Genomic DNA, 17,318 nt, shown 5'->3' with positions numbered 1-17,318 from the left:
GAAGTACTGTAGTCGGTTACATGCTTATATCAAAGTTCATATTAAAAATATGTTTAGGCGATTTATTACGTGAGACTTGATCAAATAATGATAAAGAGCAAGGTTACTATCGCAATCGTGCACTTATATAAACATATATAATTGAGTATTTAACTATGCGGTGCTTTTAAACTGGATGTTATTTGCTACAGTGCCAACTGTCCTGTGCCATCATTCAGTCTATTTTTATTTGTGCTCTGGACCCTCCCAGTGCTCTTCTCTTCCCCCCCCCCACCCCCCCCCCCCCCCACCCCCCACGCCAGTGTCAGTTGTTCATGCTTATTAGGAAGAGAGGGGAGCTGTCTGTCACATTAACTCTGTTCCGAGAGATGTAGCAGCTCTCCGTTGAGGACGTCTCCGTGCCCAGCGCTCCCCGCCACTAGCAAGCCACCTTCTCCGGTTGTTTTTTCTAGTTGGACCCTCTCCCGCTTCGACGATGGAGACGAGCCCCATCCCGGTGGTGACGGTCCAAACTACCCCCTTCGACGACCAGCGGCCCGGTACCAATGGGCTCCGGAGGAAGACGGCCGTGTTCGAGGGGAAGAAGAACTACCTGCAGAACTACATCCAGAGCGTCCTGTCCTCTATGGACCTCCGGGACCGACAGGGCTGCACCATGGTGGTGGGCAGCGACGGACGCTACCTGAGCCGCGGGGCAATCGAGGTGATCGTCCAGATGGCAGCCGCCAATGGAGTGAGTACGGGAGGAGACGGTTTTGGAATCGGAAAACGATACTTCCGTCAAAGTCCAAGTCTTGTAGCAGAATATAAGTTGTGTGGAAGTTAGTCACCTTGTATAACATTACCTAAGTAAATGTCTTAATGTACTTAATGGCTTTTGCTATACAGTATTCTACAGTATCAAAAGTAAATTTCTGATGTTAAATATATTTGAAGGCGCTGTAAATTGATAAGGAAGGTGTCTGCTATAGCCTATGACACGCCACAGAGTTTTGGTCATCCATCCATTTTCTGTACCACTTATCATGTCAAATTTTAATAATTTAAAAAAAATCATATATGGTGCTTCATAATTGTGAAAAATCAAGCCCTGATCACAACTCTCAAATGGTGAGGGTGAAACAATTATCCTAATTTACTTTACAGGGCCTTTGAAAAGTAAAAGCACATATTTTTGAAAAGGGAGTGGTTAGAACTTTGGCGATGATGTAACCACAGTAGTTTGCTTTGGTGAAGTATTGCAGGCTTTTTGGCTTGTCGGGTTGGTCAGAAGCGTGAGCACAGACTCTGATGTGATCAGTTAGCATAGGCAACTTGTCCTACATTTGTTAATCAAGGACAATGCAGTAAATTAGCTTTTTTTTTTCAAATTGTATTTGTTATCGAGTAGGAGTTTGTGATGGTGTTTTGTATTGATGGTGGTGTCCAACAGAATAAGAACAATTTGAATGATGTGGTGTTTGGTAACTCAAGCAAGATTCATTTTAGAGTAACCTTCATTTGGGAATGTCATCTTTTTCAAAGAATTACTGCTTGGTGTTGCGATATTCTGTACCACTAACTTGCGGTGGGCGGTACGGTAGTTGACCAGTCAGCACATCTGCCTCACAGCGCAGATGTCATTGGTTTGAATCGGGGCTCCAGCCTTCCTGTGTGGAGTTTGCATGTTCTCACCGTGCCTGCGTGGGTTTTCTCCGGGTACTCTGGTTTCCTCCCACATTCCAAAAACATGCATGGCAGGTTAATGGAACACTCTAAATTGTCCCACGGTGTGAGTGTGAGCGCGAATGGTCGTTGGTCTATGTGTGCCCTGCGATTGGCTGGAAACCAGTTGAGCGTGTACTCCACCTGCTGCCCAAAGACAGTCGGGATAGGCACCAGGACGCCCGCAACCCTCTTGAGCATAAGACATTTGGATAATGGATGGATAGATGGATATCTAGCAGTGGATTTAAAAATACTAATGGTAAAATAATAATCATAATAATAATCGCTTCACACACAAGGGAAAATAAATTACAGTGGCGGCTTGTATCTCAAAAAAACCTCACAATTTGGGTCACTCATAAGTCAAGGTACCACTGCATTTAAAATAGAGCAGAGGGCAGCTGCAAAATGGGTAGCCTGAGTTTGTTGCTTGCTAATCCGACTCTGGTGTTACAATTCCGGCTGCTGCACCCCTTTTGACACACGGAAAGGATCCGATTAAGTAATTATTTGTGTTAACACGAGGAAACTTGACAGCTCTCCAAAGAATGAAAGCTAGAAGTGAACGAGAAAATCCCCCTAGCTCCGCTCTGACATCTTTATAATTACTTTGGAGCGCGTCCAAGGGAACATCTGAAGGGAATCTGATTGTGTTTTGGAGCCAAATGTCTCTGAGTGTCAGTCTTATCAGCGCTTCCATCCATCTTGCTCTATTTTCCGACGTTATGTTTGTTCTTCTCCGCCTCTCTCTCTCTCTCGGGTTGGGCTCTTGAGTGGACAGGACTCAAGATGGTCCCGACATAGTTCCGCATATCATCCCTTAACATACACACTGTGCACGCTAAGGAGCATGAATGCTTCTCTGGTGAGGACACGCCTATTATGGGAGGTTGATGCCGTTACCGGGATATAAGCAGCATACAAATATAAATAGATAGTGTGGCTCCCTCTATGTTATTTGGGCTCCACTTGGCACAGAGATTTGGATTTTCAAAATGACCCCTCTACTTTTTATTTCCAGTGGTCACCGAGACGAGGAAAATCTAACATTTTAATCTACGCTGACTAAGATAAGATAAGAAAACCTCAATAGATAAATTCCCAACTAGAGCTAAGAGGCACCCTCTAAATTCTGTTGAGAGTAACAAATGACTACTGAATGAAGGTTATTCCTTGTACTTTATCCAAAATGAGACATATTATCGTCTACTCTTGACTCCACAAAATGACAAATTCAATGTAATCAAAATGGTAAATAGAATACACTTATTTAGCACTTTATCTATAGCAGGGGTGCCCAAACTTTTTGGATCGAAGATCTACTTTTTGATCAACTAACCTCCCGGGATCTACCCTTACCGGCGCGCGCATGCGCACGCACACACACACACACACACACACACACACACACGCGCGCACACCATGATTAGAAACAGCCTGAAACGGAGGCATGCGACGCACTTTAGCAGCCTGTTAACTATCGTAACTCACACGTACTGTTTTAAAGTGCTTCCCTGGACCCTCCTAGATTCCTATTCTTTGCTCGTGCCCTCGGTGAATTGTACACGAAGCAAACTGAATGAGAATCATGACGATAAAAGATAGAGCGCAACAGCTCTTATCACAAGCTGCAATTGCAAACTGCTGAGCGCTAACAACTTCCGGTGACGTAATCGCGCGCCACCGTAAATTTAAGATTTACCTGCTTTATCTTATTTTTTTGAATATATATTTTTTGGGGGGGTGAAAATGAGACCGATAGGATGATTAGGGTGCAGCCTACATTAACACAAAATATATTACTAACATGTACAAAGACACACAAATGTTTGTTTTTTTTCTCCTCGGACCTGTCTTAGATCTACCGGTAGATCAGGATCTACCTAATGGGCACCCCTGATCTATAGCATAGGCTGTCCAAAGTGCTTCACGAAGCACCGATTCGCTAGTAACTATATGAAACTGCCTAATTAATAGTTGTGGAACATTTTTGCATACTGAAGCAAACATTTTAGTCGTGGTTAAATAGCAAAATTAATTTTTCAATTTTTGAAGCATGTCTGTCTGACTTTGTCAACATGTGTCTTCTGAGTTAGGCCTTTCCTATTCTGAAGTATCAGCCTCAGAATTTGTTGTCTGCAAAGTGGTTGATGCAAAATTTTGTGAAACTCTTCACCAAACATCCATGTGGGTCCTGTGCCTGTGATGCGCAGATCGGTCGCCTGGTAATCGGCCACAATGGCCTCCTGTCCACCCCTGCTGTCTCCTGCATCATCAGGAAGATCAAAGCCATCGGTGGGATCATCCTCACTGCCAGTCACAACCCAGGAGGCCCAGGAGGAGATTTCGGCATCAAGTTTAATGTGGCAAACGGAGGTGAGGAAGGGATATGGTGCAACTGAGCGAGTTTCGACTCTCGTTCTCTTAAGCACGTTTGCTCTTTGGTGTGTTTTGGTTTTGTGCGACAGGCCCTTCTCCAGATACGGTGATGGAAAGGATCCATCAGGTGAGCCGCACTCTTGAGGAATACGCCATCTGTCCTGACCTCCGCATTGATCTCTCCAGACTGGGACGTCAAGACTTTGACCTTGAGAACAAGTTCAAACCTTTTCGAGGTACACTTGTCATCCTTGGAACTAAAAATACCATGTTTGGGTTTCCTGTATCTTAGTAAACATGCATTTATCCATGACCTGGTGACCTTACCTGAATTTCTATTTCGGAACGCAACGCTTACCAACGCTAATGCAGTAATAAAGTCATTCTGACAATAATCCGTTGTAAAAATAAGACTTCTCAGTCTCCATTCGAAAACAATTGAACCCTCTGCGATCTGAGGCGGACGTTTTAACCAGTTGACCACTGTGCCACAATTCTAAAACGTTTCAATTAAATAAAATTCAACATTGTTTGTATTTGCAGTTGAGATTGTGGACTGTGTGGAGGTGTACCTCCAACTGCTGCGAAACATCTTTGACTTCAGTGCCATCAAAAGTCTCCTGACAGGACCGGAGCAGCTGAAGATACGCGTCGACGCAATGAACGGAGGTGAGATCGGCATCATCTTGTTGTGAAATCCAACTGAGCCTCTTGTCAGTGTTAATGTCATCTCCTCTGCTGTTGCAGTGATGGGCCCTTATGTTCGTAGAATCCTATGCGATGAGCTGGGGGCCCCCGCTAACTCTGCCGTCAATTGCGTCCCTATGGAGGACTTCGGGGGCCGGCCCCCCGAGCCGAACCTGACGTATGCCTCTTCGCTGGTGGATGCCATGAAAGGAGGCGACTTTGGTTTGGGCGCTGCCTTTGATGCAGACGGGGTAAGATTCTCCATAGAGTCGCCTAGCTACGAAATGCTCACGGATTGCATTTACGGTATAGAGGGTGATAAGCTGTGTGGAAAGATAGCGGGTAGCTATCACAGCTGTTTGGCACGACACTGATCCACCGACACCTCTTCAAGGAACAAAGTGGGTGGAAAAGACAAACTTGCTGGTGCTAAAACGGCGACTCTGCTAACTGCATCTTAAAGAAGAGAGATGAAGGGCAACTATTTGGGATTGGCATTCAATTTTTTTTAATGTTTAAATTTACGTAACATTCCGAAATTATCCAGGTAAAGGTGGATCCCATAAACATATACAAGGATAAGATGATTTAATTATGATTATGGTCAGGTCATGTTCTAAAAGAAAACATGCACCGTACTTGATATATACTTAACAGCGAACATGGATGTAAATTTCTTGGTGTGTGTCCCTCCTCCCTCTGACATCTGATGGATTGCCATGAGCGTGAATAATATTTATTTATTGTCATGAGAGACAGAGGCATAAAATCTGTATAAATATGACGAATGTGAAGACGTGACAAAATAAGATTCGAGGTCAAGAGCCACGTTGAATGTTTATCAAACATGTGTTTTGGATGCTTGAAAAAAATATACAGAGGTTGCATTTCTCAGTACAGTACAAGGGCTTGTATTCTTTTGAAAAAAATACTAAATAAGTTCGAGTGAATAGCTTGGAAACAGGAATTGAGTTACTGAGCCCCCCCCAAAAAACTGTAAGTAGCTCAAATTTTCCAACAAGTCATCCAATTGTCATCATTATTGCGGACACACTTACACACACACACACACAAACCCACACACACACGCGCGCACACAGATACAGCACACCATTTCCTGAATAAATGATCTTATCATCAGGGGACTTATGTCATATGAGCTCCCATCAGGATCAAAACCTTCCCAGTGATTAGCGAGGGTGTTTGTAAGATGTTATGTCGTACTGTCATCTTTATCTCGCCCAACTCTTGGCAGACACTGAACATACAACTGAACTGCACAAACACACGCACAAGTTTATGATGGAGCAATCATCAAAAACCCTGCCGCACAGTTTTGAGGTTGAGGTGATATGGTCTCACTGTCGATCTTTTGCGCTCTTTCTCACAGGACCGCTACATGATCCTCGGGGAGAATGCTTTCTTTGTGAACCCGTCGGACTCTGTCGCCATCATGGCCGCCAACCTGTCCTCCGTGCCCTACTTCCGACAGCTGGGAGTCAAGGGCTTTGCCAGGAGTATGGCCACCAGCGCTGCGCTCGACAGGTACCACAAAGACGCAAACAGACACTTTGCTTGGATCACCACTGACCTCACTACAAATTTGCGATCCTGTCACAAACTCACATGGACCCATATTATACACACTTTATAACTCACAGCCTATAAATATGATACGATATGTGACGGGTGAGAAGAGAAAGGCACATTTAGTGAATGGGTGCCATCGCTAAAGTTAGGGCCAGTAAAATTGTTCCATAAAAGTGAGCTTTGCCTTTGCCGCAATACATACGCACATGTCATTTTGATATTATTAGATGTCCTCTTGCTGTCCGTGATGATTCAGTGCAGATTTGCGCATCATTAGAGAATACGTGAGTAGAATAGTCACAAATAAACACACGTGCTAAAGTTTGCTGATTTTGAGCCCCCTTCACTCTGGACGATGAAGTGGCTCGGGCATCTGATTAGGATGCCTTCCGGACGCCTCCCTGGTGAGGTGTTCCGGGCACCTCCCACTAGCAGGAGGCCCCGGGGATGAGCCAGGATACGCTGGAGAGACTGTGTCTCCCAGCTGGCTTGGAAACACCTTGTGATCCCCTGGGAAGAGCTGGAAGAAGTGGCTGGGAAGAGGGAAGTCTGGAGAGGAAAGTTCCGTGACCATGCATGTAACTTTCACTTGTATCTCAAATTATTTTTCCCTATCTACATGGATGAAAATGCATTCATATGTTCTACCCCCCACCCCCCCCCAAAAAATAACAACAAAAACCCACCAAATATTTTTATAACTTTTTTAATTTATAAAAGAGCACTCTATAGTATTATACCATATTTTTCTGACTATAAACCGCTACGCAGTCACTCTCATTTTTGGGGGAAATTTATTTTACAAAAACCAAGACTAAGAGGAGAAATGCTTGGACTCGCACCCAAAATTCCAATTCCCTCATCGTGCCGACAGCAGTGAACGAGTATAATTCTGGTCCGTGCTGTAAACAGTGAATTCTTCTGGTAGTTGCCGCGTGCTAAACTAGCGCTATGTCACACACGTTGGCTTCCTAGTAAGTCAAGGTACCACTGTACGAATGAAATTCTAGTCAACAATTCTCTCCAAGCGGTTATCAATCTAAAAAAAAAAAGCTCCTTGAAACGTTGACAAACGTCTGCTAAACATCAGCCAGGCTTGTGTTCCTCAACTGTTTGTTATCAGGCTTCCGGGTTCGACTCAAGGAAGAACTCCCATTTCAAGTCCGACTACAGCTCCAGCATGCGGTGCTTTTTTGTCAGAATGCCAGCCCAAAGCTTTTAAATCTCGGCTGAGCTCTCGTCAGTGGAGACGGGTCACTGGATGCTATGTTTGGCAAAATATGAAGTCAGGGCCAAAAGCTGATAATGTTTCACCCCTTCCCCACTTGTTATTGCTTTGAATGTACTGAGCAGTTTGCGGTGATGTTAGTAACCTGGATGTTTGTGTTAGGTGTAAACGTGCTGTTTAGAGCCTAAAAGCCTCATGGGAGAATCCGTTTTTTTCTTCCCTATGTGTGGAATGTCAGGCTTTCCGTTCCAGCTCTCATGTCTCTGAGGACAACATCGGTTTACTCTTATTTGGTCATTTGTCCTGTCCTCGTGTAAACAAGTGCACTGGGCATTCTGGGGCTTTATTTGTGGATGGCATGATTTATGGATGGACGGATATGCTTTGTATATCCACCCATGTATTGTATCTCAAAATCCAAGGCAGATCCCACAGTGGGAATGCTTTGGTGCTATTTTCTCACTTTCCCGAATACCAGGAAATAAGCTCACATTGATATTGATGACACATGGTGTTGGGATCTGTTCTGTTTCCCCCTTAAGCGGTCCTTGACGGTGACTTTCAAGTGCAAACAGTGACTGCAATGTGTTCTCTTAGTCCAAGCCAGTGGGCTAAACGTGGTTATTATTATTTTTTTGTTGGCGTTTTTATCAGTTGAGCTCAAGAAATCCTGAAATAAGATTATATGGATGAACTGGCTTCAAAGATTGGCGACCAGATGATTGTGTGATTACAACACAAATGCAAGATTTTGATTTCACTTAGAAGGTTTATACCGTTATGGCAAACATTTATTTGGACTTTTTATAATTTAGTTATAATCCACTTGCGTTGGGGCCAAATGATGCAGTGACCCTTACTTTGAGTTGAAGCCGTCGCATACTGCGAAACAACCATTACCACCACCAAAACAAGAGCCTCCATAAATAATTGTCGTCATAATTACTCATGTGGGCGGGGGAGGGGTGGGTGGTTGTATGCGGCTGAACTATTTTTTTTTCCATTCAGTTAATTTGAACACTGTTACTAACCAAAACAGCAGTACCCACTAAAGCGCATCGTGTAAACAGTCTCACAAATGAATACTGCATTTTTTCCAATAAATTACTTGTGCAATAAAGATGTTCTCATTCATCCATCCATCCATTTTCTGATCCACTTAGCCTTACAAGGGTCACGGGGCATGCTGTAGCCTGTCCTAGCTGTCTTCGGGCAGTAGGCGGGTTACACCCTGAACTGGTTACCAGCCAATTGCAGGGCACGCATGGACGAATAACCTTTCGCGCACACATGCATACCTTGGGACAATTTGGAGTGTTCAATCAGCCTGCCATGCATGTTTTTGGAATGTGGGAGGAAACCGGAGTACCCGGAGAAAACCCATGCAGGCACGGGGAGAATATGCAAACTCCACACAGGAAGGCTAAACCCTGCACGTCTGCACTGTGAGGCGGACATGCTAACCAGTCAACCACCGGGCCACCCCTCATGCTATTCTAAAAATACATTTGAATTAAAAAAATATAAAGATCCCCCATCTGCATTTGAGAAATTAAACGCCCTGGACTACTCTTTGTGGAAACGAAGCATTAATCTACACTCTCAGTTACGTCCACACAAGTGCTCAACTTCTCTCTGTAGCTCACTTTTCAAACTAAAAGGTTCACCGACTTTGTTCGTTGGCATTATGAAAGTGAACCTGTTGGCTCGTCATCAAACATTTGCTTTTCTTCATTTGAAAGTTCGCAGGGACTTTTTTTACGAACAAGGGCTGCTGTTTGACTCAATGTGTGCCTCAAACATATTTTATTTGACTGTTTCTTTTTTTTTGGCCATCTTTTTAGGGTAGCCAAAACAATGAAACTGGCACTGTACGAGACTCCTACAGGTTGGAGGTACTTTGGGAACCTGATGGACTCCGGCCGATGTTCCCTCTGTGGGGAGGAAAGTTTCGGGACAGGTACCGCATCTCCTCGGCACTCACTTGAGCAAAAACAGGGTACAACCTGCGTAGAATTCCGGCTAAGACAATACAATCGGACCAACCTCCTGTCCTCGTAAGAATTATTTGGAATTAATTCCATAGTCATACCTTGAAATAGCAGGGAAATGATATCATTTCGGGGTTACTTGGAAAAACTCAGTGCAGCTTTGAGACAATGGCCAAATGTTTTGTTTGAATATGCGGCAGTTTGTGGAGCCTGTTATGACTCACCTTTATTTTGGAGTGCGTCCCTGTTGCAATCATAACATTTGCTCTCACGGTTTGCAATCATAAAATCTGTTCTCACGGGAGTTTAGTTGACTTTTTCCAAAAAGTGAGTGAATCATTTCTTCAAATATGTTTCCCTAAACATAATTTAGTAATTAGGACAGAACGGACCTAATTTTAATTACCGCTTGGAGAAAATTGTTGACTTGAATTTCATTCGTATAGTGGTACCTTGACTTACTAGGAAGACAACGTGTGTGACATAGCGCTTAATTCTTGAACATCATTTTTAAGCATCATTGTCGTCATCCCAAAGCACAGGAACCTTTGCTCTTTCAAAAAATGTGAATTTAGTATTCATTCATTCATTCATTCATCTTCCGAGCCGCTTGATCCTCACTAGGGTCGCGGGGGGTGCTGGAGTCTATCCCAGCTGTCTTCGGGCAATAGGCGGGGGACACCCTGAATCGGTTGCCAGCCAATCGCAGGGCACACAGAAATGAACAACCATTCGCACTCACACTCACACCTAGGGACAATTTAGAGTGTTCAATCAGCCTGCCACGCATGTTTTTGGAATGTGGGAGGAAACCGGAGCACCCGGAGAAAACCCACGCAGGCCGGGGGAGAACATGCAAGCTCCACACAGGGAGGCCGGAGCTGGAATCGAACCCGGTACCTCTGCACTGTGAAGCCGACGTGCTAACCACTGGACTACCGGGCCGCCTTGTGAATTTAGTAGGATTTATTAATTTATTTTTTTAACGTGAGTCATATACTACAGATATGGATAGTGCATATCCCAAAATGCTTTGTCAAATAATGCCGCAGCATGTTTGGGGAGTTCATTTCTTGAATAGCAATCGCCCGTATTTTGGAGGGCTAGCGGATTTGTGCATGGACACCGGCGCAGTTGCTAAAAAGTATTCCACTGGAACGTAATACTTATTTTAATACAATTTGCCATTCCGTTGCCACGAGGGCACATTGAGCACTTCGCATTTACTTGCCCTGCTACTTTTGGCAGGGACGATTTCCAATAGACGAACAAAGACTGTTGTCTCTTACCTACAATATGGCTGCTTGAATAAAAGGTCAAAATAACTCTTTATTTGTTCTGTCTTTGTCTTTAATGCATCCTGACCGCTGCCTAATAGATGTGGTGGCCGTGACCCCGTCTGCATGTGTAAATAATCCCCATTCTTCTGCTATAAAAGGAGACTGGGGCTCCCTTTGAATGACAAGACTCGCTGAGGCAACACAAGCGCATTTGCTATGTCTACCTGCCTCCAACTCTGTTTCTTCGAGAGAATACAGGGGACAGTGAAGGGGCCCCGTGAGCGTAGCAAAGAGCAAACGTGACTGCTCGTAGGAGAGAAGTGAAAGGAACACTCAGAGGAGCTCGTCTACCCTTTTAAGGCCAAAAAGCTTCAAGGGGAGCTTTGCAGTAAATCATCTCAAACTGTACCCGACTTTCCCTCTTTTCTAACTTGCTGTCATTGCAGTTTTACAAATATCGTTTAGAATTATTAGCATGTGTTGTGGTACTTTTTTTTGGGGGGGGGGGGGGGCGGAAAGAGGTATCTTAGATCATGTGATAATAGGATCTGACGCATTATGTGATCCCAGACAAAGGGAGACAGACAGCAAGACTGGGATTAAGCACTGGCGACTGTCACTTTCCCAACAGATGTCCGCAGCAGCCGTTTAGAAACAGCGAGTGAGAGAGAGAGAGAGAGAGAGAGAGAGAGAGAGAGAGAGAGAGAGAGAGAGAGAGAGAGAGAGTGATGCCAAGTGTCAGAGAGATGCCTCTTTTTTTTTTTTCGTTTGGTCCTTTTCTGCTCCACACCCTTTTAGGGAAGTCTTGCTCACACATTAGTTCTTGTTAAAATGTCAATGTGTCCACAACAGAAACTTTGCAGTTGTCCACGTGAGGCAGTCTAGTAGCTCCCCATTGAAGGGTGTGAGACCAGTGTGTACTTAGGTGTACATTTGAGTTGCATACAAGTAACCAGTGGACACTGAGGCGCCACTTCCTGACATTTTGAACTGGTTCTTTGGAACTTGTGCGCAGTGCTTGCCAGGCTGTTTCATAATCATAACATAAAGTTGGCAAAAATGCTCTTCGTCAGTGGCTCGTTGGTCTAGTGGTATGATTCTCGCTTCGGGTGCGAGAGGTCCCGGGTTCAAATCCCGGATAAGCCCTGCTAATGGTGGCCTTTTTTTCAGAATGATCATTGCTGAAAGCTGAAGTGCCAGCTTCCTTCAAGTAACAAATGTCTTGTAATTGTGGATTTCAGTTTATGACAGAATATCATGGATATGTAATAATGTAATAATAACCCACTGAACTCTGCTGCTAACGAAACCAGCAGCATCCATGTAAACTCTCAAATAAAAAAATTGTGGAGACTTACCACACGTTGTAAACCAGTTAGTTCCCTTTTTTTTTAGTATCAAAGACGGTCTTAAGTGGACAGCCAGTAGTATTGCAGTAGACACTGAGCAATGGTTGCCGCACAACTCTGTGTATGATCGACATGGAGCGACGGGATTTGTTGTTCTTGACATTCCACTGCATTTCTTCAAGATAACTTCTTTTGTTTGCTTCGAAATGTCTTTGTAACATTTTTCAATAATATTTAAAAAAATCGCATCCAGAATATCACAGCCAGTATCCCAACAATTGCAGTACTTGTCTGATACGCCCCCTAGTGGTTGAGAGTAGGATATGAAAGAATGCCCCAGCGATGGTTAGTCTCTGGAGGTTTTAGGTCATTTCACACGTCATTGCAATTGAATTGCCTTTTCATCTCTTCACCAAATTAATCAAAGTGTTTCTCTGACAGGTTCAGACCACATTCGTGAAAAAGATGGTTTGTGGTCAGTCCTGATGTGGCTGTCTATCATGGCCGCTAAGAAACTGAGCGTGGAGCAGATCGTTCGAGAGCACTGGGCCAAGTTTGGACGCAACTACTTTTGCAGGTAAAACGCGTACTGCTTCTTCGGTTGGAGTGATTACATCTTGAAATACTCCCCGCACATTTGCAAATCACCAGCGAGTCCGTCGTACTGCAAATCATCATTCCTTGTATGGCTGAAGCCAAACATAACTCCTCAGCCTTCACCTTTGTCTACTCCCTCTTCCTTCTCCTCCCCGGTTGCTCTGAATTTTAACGTCTCCCCAGTGAGCAGCGTAGATAGTAACGAGAGTTTCTATTCCCGTTGACAGTTGCCAGATTTCTGTGTTCCCGTACTTCGCTTAGGCGACGGAAAGCTGCAGGTGGTGCTAAACAATGACGTCGGGTGCGTTGTTTGCGTGTAAAGCCACTAGATGGCACTGTGTTGGAAAAAAATGTGTATTGTACTGTCCTAATAGGGCTGGTTTTAGAATACAGGTACCGGTAATTTAATGTCAGTCTGCATTTGTCCGACTGTGTTCCTGCCAAATCTTCTGGCTCTTTCTCTACTGTATGATGCAGAAAGAAATCTGACCCTAATTATCAAGGAAACATTGTATCAACTCTGAATTATGTTTCCAAGAGGAGTAGGTATTTATTTATACAAACATACAAACCATCCATTTCTATAGTGCCGGTCCTCTTTACGGTTTCAAGTGAGTAGGCGCCTATCGCAGCTGACTTTGGGTGGGATACAGGCTGGACTGGCTGGCGGCCAATCACACGGCAAATTTAAACAAACAAGTAGTCATCTCACAATCACTCCTATGGACAATTTAGTCTTGAATGAACCTAATGGTTTTGGAATGTGAGCGAAAGTCTGAGATGCAGTACTGTAACGCAAGAAAAAAAGTGTTTTTTTTTTGCCAAATCTGAAGTAAAAAATATCCTCACTAATGACTGTTTGTGTCAGGTTTGACTATGAAGGCCTCGAGCCCCGTGCTGCCTTCTACATGATGAGGGATCTGGAGTCGGTCATCCTGGATAAAGCGTTCAGCAGCCAGAAGTTTGCTGTCGGAGATCACATGTACAATGTGGAGCGGGCCGATAATTTTGAGTACATCGACCCGGTGGACGGAACGGTCGTGAGAAACCAGGTGAGCATTGATTATGTAACTTTGGAAATGACAGTAATGTTCTTTTAAAAAATTCCAAAACAAACAAAAAAAATCTTTAGCATTACTTACGGTCAAGGGGGAGTTTGCAATTAAAAAAAAAAAAAAAGATAGAAAAAAAACTCTTCACTTCATATGTTAAAATTGTCTGACCCGACCCCTGGTCCCATCTTATGCTTCTAATTTCTTTTAATTCGTATTTTAAAAGTTGTCACGCTGCGACAAAACTAGCCTATCAGAGTCTGCATAAATAGGAGGCGTGACCGAGGGGCAGGTCAATCATTTACGTGCACACACTGGCATCCACCCAAAAACAGAGCAACCCCCCACAACCCAATGTATTTTCTAGCCACCCAAAACTTGAATCTTATAGTTCATTTGTGTTGAAGGCACAATCATTTGAATCATATCAAAAGGAGACGTGACTTCATGGGAAGGTTGGTTGGCCCTTCCTGCTCGCATTCATATGTCATCATTGTTATGTTTGGAGACAGACCACCCACACTCTCCATCTGAGGAGATCCATGTTTGGATATGATGGTGGATCTTCCATTTTAAACCATAAACAGGCGGACACACACACACACACACGCACACACACACACACACACACACACACACAAATACTAAGGGAGTCTGTGTGCACTTCCTGTATGCGTCTGCATCCTCCTCTGAAGTTTTCCCAGCTGACTCCAATTGGGGTTCTTCGAAAACGTCTGGCGCTGCCACTTGCCCCACCCTACCATATGCCTGACACACACACGCACGCACACACACACACACACTCACACACACACACACACACACACACATTCACGATACTCTGATTTGTGTATACTAGCAGTTGGCCCAAACACGCATACCAACACACTGCCACTTTGTGTGACAATTTTACACAGGAGCGAGGAAAACGTCACTCACAGTGCTGATGAGAACAAGTGTTACCGTGACTACAGTGTGGTCCCTCAGATCCAAAATGTGGTTTTAACCTCGCCGGTAAACCCTCTCGGCCCGCTTGCCCCCAGAGTGTGTTATTGTAGCACACATTCCTGCCAGGCCAGAATTATATCAGCTGTCGCCTCCGCTCTCTAGGAGACAAAAACACACACATGTAAACATACATATGCTTTCACAGATATCTTTTGGGGTTGACCATCTGAACCTCAAAACCTGGCACCATAGGCAGAAGCTGTAGAATTCTATGTGTAGACACAGAGACAGTAGCAGTTTGACACTTCATTAGGTACACCTGCACAAAATCCATGACTCATATAGTGAAAATATGGATATTGGACATCCATCTCTGGTTGATGTTCATTACAAACTATTAATGAACACATTTATTTTAATTTCCCGGGCAAGTGTGGACATAGGAGACAAAAATATCACATTAAAGTTGAAAACATTGTTTAACATCATAGTTCCTGTAGCTGCCAATCACCACAGTGACCGCTAACATTAGCTTTGCAACCCTAATTTGAAACCTTAATTATCTTTTGGTAAAATGATAACCCTAATTTGAAATCAAGATTTGAAATCCATTTTGAAATCCTAATTTGATTTTGACTGAAACTGTATTTAAATATTACAAACAAAGAGTGCAAGGCCCAGTTTGTACCTCTCACAGAATGTTGTTGCTCTTCAAATTAGCTATATTAGCTGCTTTGGAAGCAAGCTAATTTTAGCTTCGTGAAATAGTGCCTTGGGGGCGACATTAAAATAAGTTGGGAATTGGCAAGTTTTGTCTCCTTAGCTTCTATTTTGATAGGACAAAGATAGCAAAAAAGTGTGTGTTTTTTTCCATGTTATGTTTGTTCTTGAAGAATTATAGTGAACTTTGGTCGAGTTCATGATATGAAATGTCTTTTTTTTTCAAGATGAAATTTTTTTTTTCTCCTTATTCCCTTACTACGTTTTTTGGGGAATAGATTAGCTAAGGGTGAAATGTGTATTTACACCGCGCTACTGTTTTTAGTTTCGGGAATTCGTCGCTGAGTGGAAGGAATGTATTTACGTTCTTGAGTGGATAGAATTACCGTAGCACATGACACTTAGGAGTAATTTGGCGCAGGCTTGTATGCAAGTACCATAAATATACGTAACACTTGTGACATCTAGTGGATGTTTTTTTAATATTTCACATTAACGATGCTCTGATTCTTGTTTTGAAGCCTTTATAGACCACCGACAAATGATCCAGTTGTGTTTAAAAAACAAAACAAAAAAACGTACCAATAAAAGTAATATCATGCATTTTGTTTCAGGGTTTGAGAATCGTCTTCAGCGATGCATCCCGTCTAGTGTTTCGAATGAGCGGAAGTGGCGGTGGCATGGGCGCCGTCATCCGGATTTATGCAGAGAGCTTTGAGAGAGACCCCGAAAGACATAGCAGAGAGACACAGGTACTCTATGTGTGTTTGTTGGTCTGTTGACACTGCCTGAACAATGACTGGCCTTATCCTGCCTGTGTACACCTTCATGTGACTCGAGAGTGTGTACCAATTACAAGGGTTGGCTCCGAGTGCAGCTATTGCTGATGGGCGAGGCACTCTACTCCAAACCATCCTCATAAAACTGTGTAATGGCAAGACAGGTGCCAATTTACCATACAGTTTCATAACGTCTCAAACACCATACTGAAACCTCTAAAATTACATGTCAAGTTGGCCAGGGCGATCACAGATCATCGCCGTGAAGTTGGCACTTGGGGACTGCCTGCCACCTCGATCATTTGTGTGTGACTGAGTTCACCTCGTGTTGCATTTTGAGGTTCCACGGTTTTGTGAAAGATGTATTTGTTCTTGTCGTGTACACCGAAAGTACCTGTTGAGATGTCCATGTCTAAGCACCCATATCAAGTGGCCAATTTGGTCCTATGCTTTTTGTCGCTAAATGCAGGTGGTGCTGGGTCCTCTCATCGCCATCGCGCTCAAAATCTCCAACATCCACGAGAGGACGGGACGCCGCGGTCCAAATATGATCACATGAGCGGGAAAGAAGAAAAAAATAAAACATTTGAGCTCATTCAGAAAGTGCCTAGAAAACATCCCTCACTAGACGTATATACAGTATAAAAAAAGTCTCTCTCTAAATGGCCAACATCAAGTATCAACTTCAACAGGGAGTTTTTGAATCACGAATGAAAAATGTGCAAGCGAGCCTCATGAATGTGCATGTGCATTTGTTTCTGTTTTATGTACCTGTCAGAAATAATTCACCCACCATCATGCTGAGACACTTGCCCCCCCCCCCCCCGCTCCCCCCAATGTTGTTTGTATGCGCCACTGTAAAACACTTTAATGTAAAGCCAAACAGACAATGCATCACAGCAAATAAATTCTTGCGAAATGAAAATGGTCAAGTTTTAAATCACAATCGGGATTGAGAATTTCATATTGCACATCAATCGGCGACCCATTAAAATGGACCCGTTTTGGCTC

General features: G+C 43.7%; 1 protein-coding gene and 1 non-coding gene across 2 annotated transcripts; both read left to right on the top strand.

The window, feature by feature from the left end:
• Positions 1–335: 335 nt before the first annotated feature.
• On the top strand, positions 336–17,232 carry pgm5 (phosphoglucomutase 5). Its single transcript, XM_052068463.1, has 11 exons — positions 336–733; positions 3,921–4,083; positions 4,176–4,322; positions 4,630–4,755; positions 4,834–5,024; positions 6,164–6,318; positions 9,436–9,551; positions 12,653–12,788; positions 13,677–13,860; positions 16,143–16,280; positions 16,777–17,232. The coding sequence occupies exons 1-11, from the start codon at positions 476–478 to the stop codon at positions 16,864–16,866; spliced, it is 1,704 nt and encodes a 567-aa protein (XP_051924423.1). The 5' UTR covers positions 336–475; the 3' UTR covers positions 16,867–17,232.
• On the top strand, positions 11,937–12,008 carry trnap-cgg (transfer RNA proline (anticodon CGG)). Its single transcript has one exon. It is a non-coding gene; the product is annotated as a tRNA-Pro (tRNA).
• Positions 17,233–17,318: the final 86 nt, after the last annotated feature.

The sequence above is a fragment of the Hippocampus zosterae genome, chromosome 6 (genome assembly GCF_025434085.1).
Source record: "Hippocampus zosterae strain Florida chromosome 6, ASM2543408v3, whole genome shotgun sequence".
In the NCBI taxonomy this organism is placed as follows: Eukaryota; Metazoa; Chordata; class Actinopteri; order Syngnathiformes; family Syngnathidae; genus Hippocampus; species Hippocampus zosterae.
This window is presented reverse-complemented; position numbering and strand designations above follow the sequence as displayed.

Excerpts from the sequence above, each read along its gene's own strand:
- pgm5 (XM_052068463.1), top strand. The coding sequence starts at position 476 with ATGGAGACGAGCCCCATCCCGGTGGTGACGGTCCAAACTACCCCCTTC. Across the intron at positions 4,084-4,175 it reads GTTTAATGTGGCAAACGGAG|GCCCTTCTCCAGATACGGTG; the intron begins GTGAGGAAGGGA and ends TTTGTGCGACAG. Across the intron at positions 4,756-4,833 it reads CGTCGACGCAATGAACGGAG|TGATGGGCCCTTATGTTCGT; the intron begins GTGAGATCGGCA and ends CTGCTGTTGCAG.